Source organism: Carcharodon carcharias, chromosome 5, assembly GCF_017639515.1.
Source record: "Carcharodon carcharias isolate sCarCar2 chromosome 5, sCarCar2.pri, whole genome shotgun sequence".
Taxonomy (NCBI): Eukaryota; Metazoa; Chordata; class Chondrichthyes; order Lamniformes; family Lamnidae; genus Carcharodon; species Carcharodon carcharias.
The window spans coordinates 71,956,485-71,973,400 of NC_054471.1; the positions used below are offsets into that span (position 1 = coordinate 71,956,485).

Here is a 16,916-nt window from a genome sequence, read left to right on the forward strand (position 1 = left end):
GAGGTGGTTTATATGCAAGAGACTAGGGAAACTCGAACGCATTTTATTAGAACAATGAAGGTTAAGAGGAGATTTGATTGAGGCGGTCAAAATTTTAAAGGGTTTTGATAAGAGAAATAAGGAAAAACTATTTTCACTACTCAGTGAGTTATGAGCCAGAGAATAACTTGAAAATAATTAACCTTTTCTTTTGGCAGAGAATTTTAAATATTTTCAAAGGGTTTCAAGGATAGCAGGGGAAGCAGGATTTGTAATGACGTTTAAAAAAGGGACATGGATAAATATTTGAAGAGGAAAACATTTTAAATGACATATGGGTGGGGCAAGCCAATGGAATAAATGGCCAGTTCTTCCATAGCTGGCAGAGGATTAATGGGCCAAATAGCATACTCCTCTGCTGTAAAATTTTATGAGTCTAGGGGATGAGAAATTATCCAGCTAATATATATGAGGGAGAAAGGTGAACAGCTATCAGTCAGGATCCATATCAGTAGCAGCAACACAGTTAGAAAAAGGGATGAGGTCCTGCAGTCAGTGTAGGGAGCTAGGAAAAAAACCAGCAAGCAGGACATCAAAGATAGTAACCTTTGATTACTCCCAGTAACACTAAGTCCTCATTTTAAGTCACCTCACTTAACATTGTTTCACTTTAACGTTCTTTAGGGCATTTTTTCTATTTGCGTCGCCATTTTTGTTTTACCAGTGTCTCCAAACAAACTGCTAAACTGCCAAAGTCAGCTCTACCGGAATCACCCAACTTAACGGCTACAACATATCGCCATCTACACTTCACGGACAAGCTAAAGATTGATTCGTATATCTTTCTTAACTTTTATTTGGACTCAACTTCTTATTTCTGATCCGTGTGTATGTTTGCTGCATTCTTATTTTTTCCCTTGGGTTTTTAGTCGCTGATAAACTTACTCTTTCTTTGACTCAAGAAACCCTGGTTAAACTGGGTCCTTCTAAAATAAATAAATACATTTGGATTGGGAAAAGGTATCCACAGGGGGAAGGGATCCCTTTTAAATTAACCTTGTTGCTATCAACCAAGGGGTTTGAATAAAGAAAGGGAGCCAGCTCATTCCTCCTCACCTGGGTACGTAACAAAATTGGGGTCCCATTTGGGAAGTTAACAAATTGGGGGGCCTCATCCAGGGACCGGTCATAACAATGGAATAAAAGGGACAGTGGCAGCATGGACACAAAGTTGGCTGAGTGACAGGACACAGAGTAGTGGTGAACAGTTGTTTTTGAGACTGGAGGTTAAAGAGTTTTCCATCTAGGCGGTATTTAATACTGACACCAGACGGCAGCTTGAGTACCGCCAGGATCACTGGGCTCCTGACCAATCACACCTTGAAAAGAGCTGAACTCAGGAGATGAGGTGAGCTTAACTGTCCTTGACATCAAGGCAGCATTTAACCAAGTGTAGTGCTGGGTCCCTGTGACATGAAATGAAATGCAATGTTGTATGTGTCAAAACTTTATTCTTTTTGCTATTTTTAAAATGGACTTTCTGCTGAATCAAAAAAGATTTGATTGGCACCCCATCCACCAACTCCACTGTTGTAAGGTGGTGGCTGTAGTTCGGTAAGTCTTGTTAAGATATTCGTAGTCTTAGGTAATTTAAAAGTATTCATTAACAACCGGAATCTGTATTCATAGGTACAGTAAAGATCCAAGCTAGGAGCTGTCTCCATGCTTGCTTCTACACACAGCTCTGTCCAACACTATACTGACCCCTAGACGCAGGTCACGTGCTCTCTTACATCACTGTACTCAGTCCCATGTTAACCCTTTATCTGCCAGGCCCTTAATCTACACCTCCCCTTAAGTCTTTATCCAACGTATTTATAAGTTATCCCATTTTACCTTATGTATTTACACCATTTATTACTACCCCATCTCCCTCACTCCCCCCCCCCCCCCCCGCCCCCACCACCACCCCACTGCCTCCCAAAGGTTCAGGTGGTCTGGAGGCCTTATAATCCTTCCGTACCTTGGTCTCTTCTCCTTGCTGGACGAGTGGTAGCCTTTGTTGCTGCAGGTAAACTTTGATGAATCAGGGGTTGTTCCGGCATCTGGGTGTCTTTTTATCCTCTTTTTCTGTTCTTTGGCATTGAATCGCTCTTTGTTGATTCCTCAATTGTGGTGATAGGTGGTAGTTAGTTTATCCCACTCTTTATGGGGCAGACGAGCTCTGGGCTCGTCTCTATCATGTTTTTTTCCCTTCTTCCTTCACGCGGCTCACCGTCATGCATGCTGGGATGGAAGATCGCTCTCCCTGTTGTGAAGGCGTAACTTGTTAGTAAGCTCACTTTTTGGCTGTGTGGTGTGCCGTTATCAAAGATTGGCTGCTACTCATTTCCAGCACTGTTTGTGGCACTATCATGCTGGCTGGGATTGCAGCATCTGCTCTGTGGTCTCAGGGTTTATCTCTCTGACTGGTGTCAGAGCCAGAGATTGAGGCATTTCTCACTGCTGGCTCCTCTCTTGACTGTCATCTACTTGAGGTGTCATGGTAACCATCTGAGTGGTTAACTGGTTTGATCAATGCAGGGCTTCTGGCAGCTGTAACGAAAGTGGACAGATCTACTCTGCAAAGGGAGGAGACAATTCAGAGCTGAAGTTCCAGTCGAGAAAATCTTTCTTGTTGGAGCTCTCAGGAACTTCGCAGTTGTGTATAATTTACGACAGCAGTTATCCTAACATCTTCTGCCATTTTAAAGGATATGCAGGCATCTCTACTCAAGAGAGCAAAAGACTTGTTGCAGGTGATGTACATAGCTCAAAGATTTGTTTGCCGCCATACCTTAATGGTTCCAGAATCATGCCTCTGGCCGGATGTCAGATTTCTCCAGGCCCATAAAGTGGCGTGTCGGTTGTTTATAGCCAGAGGTGTCACAGCCACAATTCTTTGCCCAACAGGACCATGACACTGGCTCCTGTGTCCAACTTAATGTTTGTGAATGGCCATTAACTGAGATGTCCACATTCCAGAACGAAAATCAGAGATCCTTTACCCAAGAAGCATGGTTGTGTGTCCTCTGTGTGCTGTCATGACTTTGTGAACCCTCTTGGCATTTCCTTTGCGGTTTGATTATTTGGCTTTGCACAGCTTTGCAAAGTGCCCTATTCGGTTACATGGAAAACAATGAGCTGAAATTGACGGATAATGATCATGCCTGTGGAGGCGCTTTGCTCCACAGTGCTGGCTTGGTCACTCAGGGTACTGCTTCCCTTGGCCTGCAGTGTCTCTGTTTCACTAACTGGACAGCAGGGTTTACTTTGTACCATGGTTTACTTTCTTACCTTATTACGGATCTGCGTTGCAAGCAGATTTAAGATTGCCTAACAATATGGCTGGCCTTCTGAAGGGTTAGATCTTCATTCACTTGAAGAATATCCAAGAGTGTGTCATCTGCCACTCCTACAATTTCTATTCCTGCTGAGCTTAGATTTTAGGTCAGCGTAATCATAGCCTTCAGCATTTTGCACAATTCATTAATGAAGGAGTAGACAGGTTCTCCTGGCTGTTGAACACATTTATTAAATTTAGCCCCCTCAAGGATTTTGTTACTTCTGAGGTTAAAATAAGCATTGAATGATTTTAAAACTTCATCAAATTTTGCAGATTTGTTGATTCCTTGTCTAGCTTTTATAATGTCGGCTATTGGGCCTACGAAACAAAGCAGTGTGTTAAATTGTTCAGCTTCTGTCTTTTTATCCAGACCTGAAGAAATCATGTATCTAAGGAATCTCTTTCTCCAGAGTTTCCAACTTTAGGTTTGATCTGAGACTTGGACAAGTCCAAATTCATCTGGAAGAGTAAATTTCTGATCCATTGTTAAAATTGTTAAATTGCAGGTTCAACTTTAAGAGGTTTCCAAAATTCCAAAACGGCACCGCCGTTTGCTTCTTCACAAAGGCTTTTCCTGTGCTTGCTGGTTTTGGTGGGCTCCTGCAGTAATGACATTTGAGATCTCAGCATTTAAATTGTTTTCAACAATGGCTGACTGGTTAGAGTCTTCCCTGCTTTAGCACAATGTTCTTGGGTCTTTGAAGTGTCAAATCCCGCAATGTGCTGGGTTTTTTAAGCTACCTACTCAGTCACAATTAATTTTTAATTAATTTTTTTTCTTTATTCAGAGCAAGCTCAACCACCACACGTTCAGGTGCCAACTCAGGATTTGGGTGTCTCGGACTGGATTTTAAACAGCAATTTCTGACCACTGCAGTATTTAACATTTTTCAGGACTCATGTTGTCCGAGAATTTTAAATTTTTAGCTCACCTCTGCGAGGTCTGCTGACCCTGCACACTCTGGGTATTGAAGCTGGACTTCCACAGGATTCAGTGAAGTCTTCTACTGCTGTAAGGAATTTAATTTCTGCATTCAGCTTTCAAGCCTACCTTTGGAGCTTTTCTCTGGTGATTTCCTTCTGCGGCTTTGCTTCAGGTCTGAATGCTTCTTTGATTTTTCCCTCAATCTTCCCGGATTTTAATTATCTACTGCAGTGTCTGCAAGGTTATGAGTTGTTCCATTCACTGCCATGTTGTAAGGTGTTGGACATAGTTTGATAGGTCTTATTAAGATATTCATAGTCTTCAATAGTTTAACAGTAAGTATTTATTAACCAGAAGAAACTATATACATAGGTAAAATGAAAATCTAAGCTAGGAGATGTCTCCATGTTTGCTTCTACACATGGCTCTGTTTAACACTACACTGACCCCCTAGATGTGGGTCATGTGTTCCATTATATCATTATGTGGGCAGTATTGTAATCAGCCCCTCGTTGACCCTTTATGTGCCAGATCCCTATAATATATCCACGCCAATGCAGTGGCAGCAGCATGTACCATACACAAGACACACTGCAGCAATTCACCAAGGCCCCTTCGAAAACATTTTCCAAACCTGCAACCTCTACCACCTAGAAGGACAAGGGCAGTACATGCATGAGAGCACCATCACTTGGAAGTTCCTCTCCAAGTCCCACACACCATCCTGACTTGGAACTATATCACTGTTCTACCCCTGTAGCTAGGTCAAAATTCTGGAACTCCCTTCCTAACAGCATTGTGGGTGTATCAACACCAAATGCAACTGTTCAAGAAGGCAGCTCACCTTCACCTTCTCAAGGGGAATTAGGGGTGGGCAGCAAATGCTGGCCTTGCCAGCAATGCCCATATCCCAAGAAAGAATTTTTAAAAAGTGAGGTGAGAGTTGTAGAAGAAAATATACTACAAGCCACAAGTACCACAGTCCCAAATCCCAATTTTTAAAATACTTACATGACATTGGAAGACTTCCAATGCTTGGAAGAACTCACTTCCCAAGTTGCCTTTTTAAGAGAAATTTACAGGCCTATCAGCTTTTGGATACAAGAAAAACTTTTTGGGAATAACTTTGAAATCAAAGAATTTAACACTAAAATCTGACAAAAACCTTAAACATAGACAATTTTCATCCAAGGACATTAAGATAAGTTTGTCTGACCTGAAAGTAAACTCTAGGCCAGTAATTTAATGGAAGTAATGATCCTATCCTTCGAACAATACTACGAGACTGCCCGTATGATTTGCTTTGCCATAGTTGTATGAGCTGTTTAAAGAAAAGACAAACACATTAGTGTGCATAGTCATACAACATTTTGTATAAATGTATAAAGTGCTATAAAGTATAACAGCACTTATAGCAAAACATGTTTTCAAACTGTCCATTTTAAAATTGTTATAAGCTAGATTTATGATTGGGCAATCCAAAGCAATATACATTCAGACAAGTATGATCATGTTAGTTCTGCTTCCACATTTTACATTGGCAGCTCCAATATCTATTTCTTTCACCCACATGTACAATATTGCAGTCTGCTATAACACCTGTGTACTGTTCTGCAGGCACAGAACTGAATTTTAGGTGCACAACTCTAATTAGAAGCTATGTATCTCACACATAAAATCAAATGAACAAGCGAGACGGTGGTGTAGTGGTAATGTCACTGGACTAGTAATCCAAAAGCCCAGGCTAATGTCCTAGGGAACAACAGCTGGTGGAATTTGAATTCAAGAAATAACCTGGAATTGAAAAGGTAGTCACATTAATAGTGCCCATTGTTCACTAACCTTCCTTTAGGGAAGGAAATCTGACATCCTTACCTGGTCTAATCTACATGTGGCTCCAGATCCACAACAATGACTCTTAGCTGCCCTCTGAAATAGTGAGCCAAGCCACTCAGTTCAATTAGGGATGAGCAATAAATGCTGGCCTTGCCAGCAACGTCCACATCCCATGAATGAATAAAGGGGAAAAAAAGGAAAATGGCAACTGCTTTAATAAGGATTGAAAAGTAACATTGTAAGTGGGGCTTGAACAAGCAAGAGATAGCAGAATAATTGTGTGAATTTACCAAGTCAGATGATATTCCAAAGTACTCGAGTAGCTCACAAATAAAATTTAGCAAGCGAGACATCAGATGATTTAGTGTAGTCACCACAGCACAGGAACATTGCTCTGTTCAGATTTAATCATCAGGACCAATTTAGGATAAAATTCTATGAAAGAAGAAAAAAGTAATTTATACATAGAACTTTAAGACAACCATGGTAACAACCATGGTAATATATAAAACAAAAACTGAAATACCAGGAAAAACTCAGCAGGTCTGGCAGCATCAGCAGAGAAGAGCAAAGTTGACGTTTCGAGTCCTCATGATCCTTCCACAGAACTAAGTAAAAATAGAGAAGGGGTGAAATATAAGCTGGTTTAAAGGGTGGGGGGGTGTTGTTGGGACAAGCAAGCAGTGATAGGAGGAGATAACCAAAAGATATCACAGACAAAAGAACAAAGAGGTGTTGAAGGTGGTGATATTATCTAAACGAATGTGCTAATTAAGAGTGGAGAGCAGGACAAGCAAGGTAGCTCTAGTCGGGGTGGGGTGAAATAAACGATGGGTGGAACATATTTAAAAATAATGGAAATAGGCGGGAAAAGAAAAATCTATATAAATTATTGGAAATAACAAAAAGGAGGGGGAAGAAACAGAAACGGGGTGGGGATGGAGGAGGGAGTTCAAGATCTAAAGTTGTCGAATTCCATATTCAGTCCGGAAGGCTGTAAAGTACCTAGTCAGAAGATGAGGTGTTGTCCTCCAGTTTGCGTTGAGCTTCACTGGAACAATGCAGCAAGCAAAGGACAGACATATGGGCAAGAGAACAGGGTGGAGTGTTAAAATGGCAAGCGACAGGGAGGTCTGGGTAATGCTTGCAGACAGACCGAAGGTGTTCTGCAAAGCGGTCACCCAGTCTGTGTTTGGTCTCTCCAATGTAGAGGAAACCGCATTGGGAGCAACGAATGCAGTAGACTAAGTTGGGGGAAATGCAAGTGAAATGCTGCTTCACTTGACAGGAGTGTTTGGGCCCTTGGACGGGGAGGAGAGAGGAAGTGAAGAGGCAGGTATTGCATTTTCTGCGTTTGCATGGGGAGGTGCTGTAGGAGGGGGTTGAGGAGTAGGGGGTGATGGAGGAGTGGACCAGGGTGTCACAGAGGGAACGATCCCTACGGAATGCCACCGGGAGGGCAAAGGGAAGATGTGTTTGGTGGTGGCATCATGCTGGAGTTGGCGGAAATGACGGAGCATGATCCTTTGAATGCGAAGGCTGGTGGGGTGATAAGTGAGGACAAGGGGGACCCTATCATGTTTCTGGGAGGGACGCGAAGGTATGAGGGTGGATGCGCGGGAGATGGGCCGTACATGGTTGAGGGCCCTGTCAATGACCGTGGTGGAAAACCTCGGTTAAGGAAGAAGGAGGACATGTCAGAGGAACTGTTTTTGACAGTAGCATCATCAGAACAGATGCGATAGAGGCGAAGGAACTGAGAGAATGGGATGGAGTCCTTACAGGAAGCGGGGTGTGAGGAGCTGTAGTCGGGGTAGCTGTGGGAGTCGGTAGGCTTATAATCGATATTGGTAGACAAGTCTATCACCAGAAATTGAGACAGAGAAGTCAAGGAAGGGAAGTGTCAGAGATGGACCATGTGAAAATGATGGAGAGGTGGAGATTGGAAGCAAAATTAATAAATTTTTCCAGGTCCCGACAAGAGCATGAAGCAGCACTGAAGTAATTATCGATGTACCGGAGAAAGAATTGTGGGAGGGAGCTGGAGTAGGACTGGAACAAGGAATGTTCCACATACCCCATAAAGAGACAGGCATAGCTGGGGCCCATGCAGGTACCCATAGGCACATCTTTTATTTGAAGGAAGTGAGAGGTGTTAAAGGACAAATTGTTCAGTGTGGGAACAAGTTCAGCCAGATGGAGGAAAGTAGTGGTGGATGGGGATTGTTCGGGCCTCTATTCGAGGAAGAAGCTGAGAGCCCTCAGACCATCCCGGTGGGGGATGGAGGTGTAGAGGGATTGGACGTCCACAGTGAAGAGGAGGCGGTTGGGGCCAGAGAACTGGAAATTGTTGATGTGACGTAAGGTGTCAAAGGAATCACGGATGTAGGTGGGAAGGGACTGGACAAGGGAAGAGAGAAGGGAGTCAAGATAGCGAGAAATGAGTTCCATGGAGCAGGTACAGGCTGACTTGATCGGTCTGCCGGGACAGTGCTGTTTGTGGATTTTGGGTAGGAGGTAGAAGCGGGCCGTCCGAGGTTGGGCGACTATCAGGTTGGAAGCTGTAGAAGGAAGATCTGCAGAGGAATTGAGGTCAGTGACAGTCCTGGAAACAATGGTTTGATGTTCAGTGGTGGGGTCATGGTCCAGGGAGAGGTAGGAGGAAGTGTCTGCGAGTTGACGCTCAGCCTCTGCAAGGTAGAGGTCAGTGCGCCAGGCAACAACAGCACCACCCTTGTCAGCGGGTTTGATGACAATGTTAGGGTTGGATCTGAGAGAACATAGTGCAGTAAGTTCAGAGAGAGACAGGTTAGAATGGGTGAGAAGAGCAGAGAAATTGAGACGACTAATGTCACGCCGACAGTTCTCAATGAAAAGATCAAGAGAAGGTAAGAATCCAGAGGGAAGGGTCCAGGTGGAGGGAGAATATTGGATTTGGATAAAAGGATCCATTGAACAGGGAGAGGACTCCTGCCCAAAGAAGTGAGCATGGAGACGAAGGCGGCGGAAGAAGAGTTCAGCATCATGCCGAGCCCAAAATTCATTGAGATGAGGGTGTAAGGGTGTGAAACTAAGTCCTTTGCTGAGCACTGAATGTTCAGCGTCGGAGAAGGGAAGGTCAGGGGGTATAGTGAATACACAGCTGGGGCTGGGATTGGAAGATGGGGTGGGGACAGAGGGATAGGCAGAGGTGGAGAGTCCTGGATGGGTGTTGGTGTTGATGAGTTGTTGGAGCTTGCGTTCCTTAGCACTTGAGAGAAAGAGAAAAAATTTCTTGTTGAGGCGTCAGATGAGACGAAGAATAAAATGAAACTGGGGGCACGTGCGCACCTCTTGGTTCTTTTGTCTGTGACATCTTTTGGTTATCTCTTCCTATCACTGCTTGCTTGTCCCAACAACCACCGCACCTCCCACCACCTTAAACCAGCTTATATTTCACCCCCTTCCCTATTTTTACTTAGTTCTGTTGAAGGGTCATGAGGACTCGAAACATCAACTTTGCTCTTCTCCGCCGATGCTGCCAGATCTGCTGAGTTTTTCCAGGTATTTCTGTTTTTGTTTTGGATTTCCAGCATCTGCAATTTTTTGTTTTTAATCATGGTAATATATTCCTGATTTTGAAAATCTCATGTTAATGCTTGGAAGAACTCACTTCCAAATTTGCTTTTTTAAAGAGTATTAAGCCCTAACTAAACCTTTTTAAGCATATACTTAAGTGACATTCAAATTTCTCTTCAAACTTACAAGTCTAAGAACCAGCAAGCACCATTCGCCACAATATAACAACCTAATTCTGATAATCTATTGAAACAAAAGCACTAAAATATTGTAAATTATTTTTTGTATATGTTCATACACTATGAGAAACCACACATTTACTCAAATGCCACCTGGCAAGACTTATACAGCAGCAAATGAGGAAGGATAGTCTAAGTGTCAATTTGTTATTCAAAGTAACTATCCATTGTATAAAAGAAAATAATGGGCCTTTTTTTACTTTTTATTTTAAACATGTCAATTTTATCACAGCCATGAAGACTCAGAGTAGATCTCCCCTTGCAGTTTGGCTGTTCCAGTGACAATTACAGGATGATCCTGAAGAAACCTATTGATAACAGTGGGAAGTGCAACTTCAATCAGCCAGTAATTTTGGAGATGCACTATTCTTGACTCCTCAGATACTGAGGCAGTCCATGTCCAAATACAGCAAGACCTGGACAATATCCAGGCTTGGGCTGACAAGTGGCAAGTAACATTCGCACAACACAAGTGTCAGGCAATGACTATCTCAAACGAGAGCGAATCCAACCATCACCCCTTGATGTTCAATGGCATTATCATCACTGAACCCCCACTATCAACATCTTGAGGGTTACCATTGACCAGAAACTGAACTGGATTAACCATATAAATACTGTGGCTACAAGAACAGGTCAGGGGCTAGGATTCGTGCGATGAGTAACTTACTGCCTGACCCCATCAAAGCCTGTCCGCCATCTACAAGGCACAAGTCAGGAGTGTGATGGAATACTCCACACTTGCCTGGATGAGTGCAGCTCCCACAACACTCAAGAAGCTTGACACCATCCAGGACAAAGCAGCCCGCTTGATTTGCAGCACATCCACAAACATTCACCCCCTCCACCACTGACGCACAGTAGCAGCAATGTGTACCATCTACAAGATGCACTGCAGGAATTCACCAAGGATCCTTCAACAGCACTTTCCAAACCCATGACCACTACCTCCTAGAAAGACAAGGGCAGCAGATAGATGGGAACACCACCACTTGGAAGATCCCCTCCAAGTCACTCACCATCATGACATCACTGTCGCTAGATTAAAATCTTGGAACTCCCTTCCTAACAGCACTGTGGGTGTACCTACACCACCTGGACTGTAGCGGTTCAAGAAGACAGTTCACCATCACTTTCTCAAGGGCAACTAGGGATAGACAATAAATGCTGGCCCAGCCAGCGAAGCCAAAATCCCATGAATGAATACGACTGGCTCATCCTGTGTTAGTCCTCACCCAGCTCTCAGCTGTGGCTCCAAGTAGCCGCTAACATGCAACAGCAGCCACAACTCGGTAAGCCACTGCAACCGGCGAGCCAAACCAGGTGAGGGTAGCCATCAGGACTTCTACCCTCCACGACTTAGGGGTTTGTCTACCCTGGCATGCAAAGACTTATTCCAGCGGACTGAGCTGATAAGACCAATCTAAGGCCCAATGGTCTTGAAGACGGGTCAACATGAAACACATAGAGCTTTACAAGTCACAGAAGACATCAGATCTATCTCCAGACGTCTAAACTCATCTTCCCAGTGGACCAAGGTAGGTCAGGACAATAGAGTGAGGCTGATAATGTGCAACTCTCCCTCACTATGATCCAATTCACACAGCAGTCATATTCATCATTTTTCTATCATCTGTCATCATAATCCATCTGTCACAGGTCCTGTAGCGATGGGTGAGTGACAGAGCAGCATGCGTGGATTTACTGGGAGCTGGAGCAGCGAACCTGCAAATAGGTAGCTCAAGCATAGGGTCATTTTTCACTGGAAGGAAGTAGAAATGGAACTCAGCAGCTTTATGAGCGACTCTGCAGTTCTTTTCAGCACCACACTGCTCACCTTCTTAGTGTGAGAAAGGACTAGAAAAGGTCCCTAAGCATTGCCTGCTTCACGTCTCTGTCCAGCAGACCACAAGTGACAGGGATCACAGCAATGCAGCCGTAAGTCAATCTAACAAAATAAAGTTAAAGTGACACCGGGCATCACTGGCACATGGAACATGCATATTCTCACAGACAACATCACAACCGAGTGACCTGTGAGAACTGCTCTTGCCGGTTCAGAGCTGGCTAGGCACAATGTCCAGATTGCCCTCAGCGAGACTTACTTACCCAAGGAGGATCAGCTCACGGAAATTGGTGCAGATTACACATTCTTTTGGAGTGGCCGTGGAAAAGGAGAACAGGACAAAGATGACGTAGGCTTTGCTATCATGAACCATCTTGGCAATAAGTTGACTTGTCTTCCCAAACATGTTAATGATCATCTAATGGTGCTTAAACCCCCCTGCATGGCGACAGGCAAGCAACTCTCATCAGTGTGCATGCCCCGACCATGACCAACCCTGATGATAAATTATATGATCTCCATCCCTTGATTGTTACTGTGTCAAGGTTGAACAAGCTAATGATTCTTGGTGACTTCAACACAAAAGCTGGTGCAGATCACCAGGCATAGTAAGGGGTTATCAGAAAAAATGGGGTTGGCAGTTGCAATAACAATAGTATCCTTTTGCTGAAGATGTGTGCTGAGCATGAGCTCTTGATCACCAACACAATTTTCCGCCTTCCTAATTGCAACAAGATATCTTGGATGCACCCCCATTTTATGCATTGGCATCTAATCAACTGTATCATCACCAGGCAGAGGAACAGGTAAAATGTATGTGTAACAAAAGCCATGTACTGCACTGACTGCTGGAGTGACTATCATCTTATAATTTCAAAGCTAAACAATAAGGTCCATCCCCCATACACCCCCAGGGCATGAAGGTCCAGAAGCGTCAGAAAAGGTCAAGGAACCACTGATATGATGTTGCAGTTAAGACAGCTCTAGGAGATATGACAAGAACAAAATGTGGACCTCTACATCACATCTGTTGACCTGACCAAGCCCTTTGCCACCGTCAGCCATGAGTAACAGAGAAGTCTGCCTGCTCTGAGAAATTCATCATTATTGTTCAACAATTCCATGGCAGCATGCTAGCTCATACCCTGGATGATGGTGAGTTTTCTGATCCATTCCCAGTTACTAATGGAGTTAAACAGGGCTGCATGCCTGTGCCAACCCTCTTCAGCATGTTTTTTCTCTGCCATACCCTCTGAAGCTTTTCGTGATGCTGATTCAAATCCAATATCAGATAGACAGAATACTGCTGAATCTGTGACAACTCGAGGCAAAGACCAAGGTTTCCAAAGACATACTTCACAATTTCCTGTTTGTTGATGACTATTGTACTAGCTGCTGGTTCAGAGCTGGACATGCAATGTAGCATGGGCGTTCTTCAATTCCTGCGACAACTTCGGCCTTACAATCAGCATGAAGGAAACTAAATAATGTACCGGTGGCGGGGTGGGGGGGGGGGGGGGGGGGGGGGGGTATCTGTGATTAAGATTGTTTGCTATTGGATGATAAACACAGACCCAGTGAGTCGAGTGGCCGGTCACATGATGCAGCATATGTGCAAATCAGGAAGTAGCATTCTGGACGCAATAAGCTCGAGCTTTAAAACTGTGGCGCGGAAAGCGATTAATTAACAGTATCAGAGGCAAGTGATGTTAATGGTGCCGTACCACAGTTAAGCAGAGAATAGCTGAACTAAGCCACCCACACCTCACTCACCCACCCTCACCCCCTCTCCCCTCATTCACCCTCTCCCTCCTCTCACTCACCCTCTCCCCTCGCCTCGTGCAGTAGTTTCTCCAATTAAACTTTCAAATTTCGCGTGAGTAACCGAAAAGGGACAATCCTTCAGCAAAGCTTCACATGATTGGTCTATTCTCTGAAGGCAACCAATGGGGAGACACGTTTTGCCAGGGAACTGTCCAATCAGTGGGGCGCGCTTGGCGAGGCGGTTACTTGGTTGGAAAGCGGGTGCTTAATTCCGGAGTGAAGTTTAAAAAGCTCCTGCCGTTCTAAAGGCGACCCCACCCCTCCCCCACGAAAGATATCCGCAACTCCAGCCGAGTAGCTACAGGGCTTCTCTGTCTTTCACAACGTGTGCGTTCTCTGTCGCTTTAGTTAAGCGGTATCACTAGTCCGTAGTCCGAATGCTAGGTGACACTGACCATCCAGGAGAGTTGTACTGAACACCCTGCCCCCCCGTTTATTACCAGAGGCTGAGGTATGAATGCGTCTGAAATAGTGAAATGTACGCCCCCCCCCCCCCCCCCCCCCCCCCGCCAAACTGTAACGGTCTCCTTCTCAACATGTGATATATGTTTTAACAGTTTTCGTTTATGCCATTGTCCGTAAAACCTATGCCAACGTTTTGATCTATATGTTATAATGGGAATCTCGGTGCAAACAGCAGCTGGTTAGAGGGCTCTGTTCACTAGATGGTGCTGTGGTCTCCCAATAACGGAGCCTCAATCAACCAACAATATTAAGAACGTAAGAAATAGTAGCTGGACTGGGCCATTTGGCTCTTTGAGCCTGCCTTGCCTTTAAATCAAATGATAGCTAATCTTTTATTTTAACTTCAACATCCCAAACTACTTCAGAATCCCTTAATTCCCTTCTAAATGGTTGACCCTTTATTCTGAGACTGACTCCATGTTCTAGATTACCCAGCCTTGGGAAACATTCTCAGCTTTAGTCTGACAAGCCACTTAAGAATTGTATGTTTTAATGAGATCACCTCACACTCTTGTAACCGCGAGGGAACACAGGCATTATCTGTCCCCAATGGACAATCCCTGTATTGCAGGAACCAATCTAGTGAACCTTTGCTGCTGCTCCTTTTAGTCAAGTGTGCCCTTCCTTGGATAGAGAGACTAAAACTATATACAGCACTCCAAGTGTAGCCTCATTAAAAATTGGAGTCAATGAGCAGAGGGAAAACTCCACCGGCTGGAGTTATTGGAATCCCAGGACATCACTTCAGGAATTCCTCAAGACAGTAACCTCGGCCAAACAATCTTCAGCTGCTTTCAGTGACCTCCCTTTCATCATAAGGTCAGAGTTCCTGCATTTGTAAACTCTTCAGATAATTAAGCAGTTTGTGCCAGTGTGCAGCAAGATCTAGACAACATTTAGGCTTGGAATAATAAGTCACAAGTGACCACACAAGTGTCAGGCAATGACCATCTACAATAAGAGAACCTAACATCTGCCCTCACCCAAGAGGGTGAGGTTAGCTACAAGTCTCTTATCATGCCCTCCTTACTTTTCTTATTAGTTTTTTCACTTCCCCTCTAGTCCTTCTATGTTCAGCCTGATTCTCCATTGTATTTTCTACCTGACATCTGTCTTAAGCGCACTTCTTCATTTTCATCTTCACCTCTATCTTTCTCGTCATCCAGGCCACTCTGGATTTATTTTTCCTACCTTTCCCCTTCAACAGAATATACCTTGACATTGCCTGCAATACTTTTTCTTTGAAGGTGGCCCATTGATCAGCCACTGTCTTTTCTGCCAACGCTTGCTTCCAACTCACTCGACTCTGATGCATTCTTATCCCATCGAAGTTTGCTTTCTGCCAATTAATTCTCCCTGTTCAGGATTGCTCCTTGTCCTTTTCCATGGCTAACCTAAACCTTACAATACAATGGTCACTGTTCCTTAAATGCTCTCCCACTGATATTTGATCTACTTGGGCCAACTCATTCCCCAGAACCAGGTCAATGCCCAGTCCTGCCCTTCTTTCAGCCAGATTCTGTTATAGCCATAATTCAATTTGTCAACCTGTGATTGTAGTTCAGTAATCTTATGAACCACACTTCGTGCATTCACATTATGCCTGATTTAGGAATATTTACTTTTCCCCCTTACTCTGACCCCCATCTAATGACTTATTATTGCCTTCTCTAATTCTATCAAACTCTCCCAAGTATTCTATTTACCTTGATACTACTCTCTGATATATCCTCCTTGTCAGTTAATACCTCTCTACTTCCCACTGTCAGTTTTTCTCCTCTCCACTCTGAATTTCCCCTCACGTTCCAACTTCCCTGCCAATCTAGTTTAAACCCTCCCCAACATCACTAGCAAACCTCCCCACGAGCACATTAGTCCCAGTCCTGTTATGGTGTAACCCACTCTTCTTGTACAGATCCCACCTGCCCCAGAACTGGTTCTAATGCTTCAGAAATCTAAAGACCTCCCTCCTACCCCCCTTCTCCAGCCACGGTTGAACTGCTCATTCTTCCTATTTTCATGTTCACTAGCATTTGGCACTGGGAATAATCCTGAGATTATTGGTCTTGAGGTTCTGCTTTTTACTTCCCTTCCTAACTCCCTTACATCTACTTTCAGGACCCCATCCCTTTTCCTATCTATGTCATTGGTCCCAATGTGGACCATGACCTCTAGCTGTTCACTGTCCCCCAAAAAATTGTCCTGCAGCCACTCTGTGACGTCCTTGACCCTGGCACCAGGGAGGCAATATACTATCCTGGAGTCATATCTACGTCCACACCACCTGCATACAAGTAAATGCAATTAATGTACAATTAACAGATTCCCTTCTCTCTCTTCAAATAAAAAATAGTTTATATGTACAAACAAGATTAAACCAAAGGCCTTCGTATTCTGTACAAAGTATTAAATTGTGAGTCACTCCTTAATTTCTTTGGACGTGCATTCCTTTTATAAATCAATCTCCTAGTTGATGACTTACATCCACTCATTTAATTGTTGGAGATTTCCTTTCTTTGCAGCATTTGTTTCTAGCCATGAAGATCAACCAATAACCTTTTCTTGCTCATACTTTTTGTAGAGTATACAATATCCCACAACTGTTATCTCCATAACATTCAATGAATAGACTATCATCAGTATGCATATTATACAGAATCTCACTTAAAATATTTTACACATAGACTCCTATACCCAGTGCCCCCACAAGAGCCAGTGTTTTGCTTGTCAGCTTTTAACAACCCTTTTTATTTTCTGAGTTTCCCAAGCTAATGGAAAACATTTCCTATTCTCACCTATCGGCAATATTATGAAATCAGTTGCACTAGAATCTCATCAGGAAGATTAGCATGTGAAACA

The 16,916-nt window shown here is 43.8% G+C and overlaps 2 protein-coding genes across 7 annotated transcripts in view; one reads left to right on the forward strand and one right to left on the reverse strand.

Annotated features, from left to right (window-relative positions):
* The window catches only part of mtfr2 (mitochondrial fission regulator 2), a 50,599-nt gene that overhangs the window by 27,631 nt on the left and 6,052 nt on the right, over positions 1-16,916 (reverse strand). The window contains exons 1-3 of one of the 3 annotated variants that reach the window (XM_041187309.1): positions 13,592-13,633; positions 6,416-6,560; positions 5,506-5,610 (exon numbers count right to left, since the gene is read on the reverse strand). In XM_041187309.1, the coding sequence (XP_041043243.1) occupies positions 5,506-5,610; positions 6,416-6,478 (168 nt within the window). In that variant the 5' untranslated portion in view covers positions 6,479-6,560; positions 13,592-13,633. Of the gene's footprint in view, positions 1-5,505; positions 5,611-6,415; positions 6,561-12,912; positions 13,036-13,591; positions 13,634-16,916 lie in introns of those variants that run through there. The other 2 variants (XM_041187311.1, XM_041187308.1) reach the window with 2 other exon arrangements.
* Positions 1-16,916, forward strand: part of armc1l (armadillo repeat containing 1, like) — a 69,369-nt gene that overhangs the window by 6,268 nt on the left and 46,185 nt on the right. The window contains exon 1 of one of the 4 annotated variants that reach the window (XM_041187315.1): positions 4,434-4,461. The exons of 1 other annotated variant lie outside the window; for it this stretch is intronic. The gene's annotated coding sequence lies outside the window, so the exon portion shown is untranslated. Of the gene's footprint in view, positions 1-4,433; positions 4,462-13,891; positions 14,044-14,219; positions 14,877-16,916 lie in introns of those variants that run through there. 2 more of the 4 variants (XM_041187312.1, XM_041187313.1) reach the window with 2 other exon arrangements.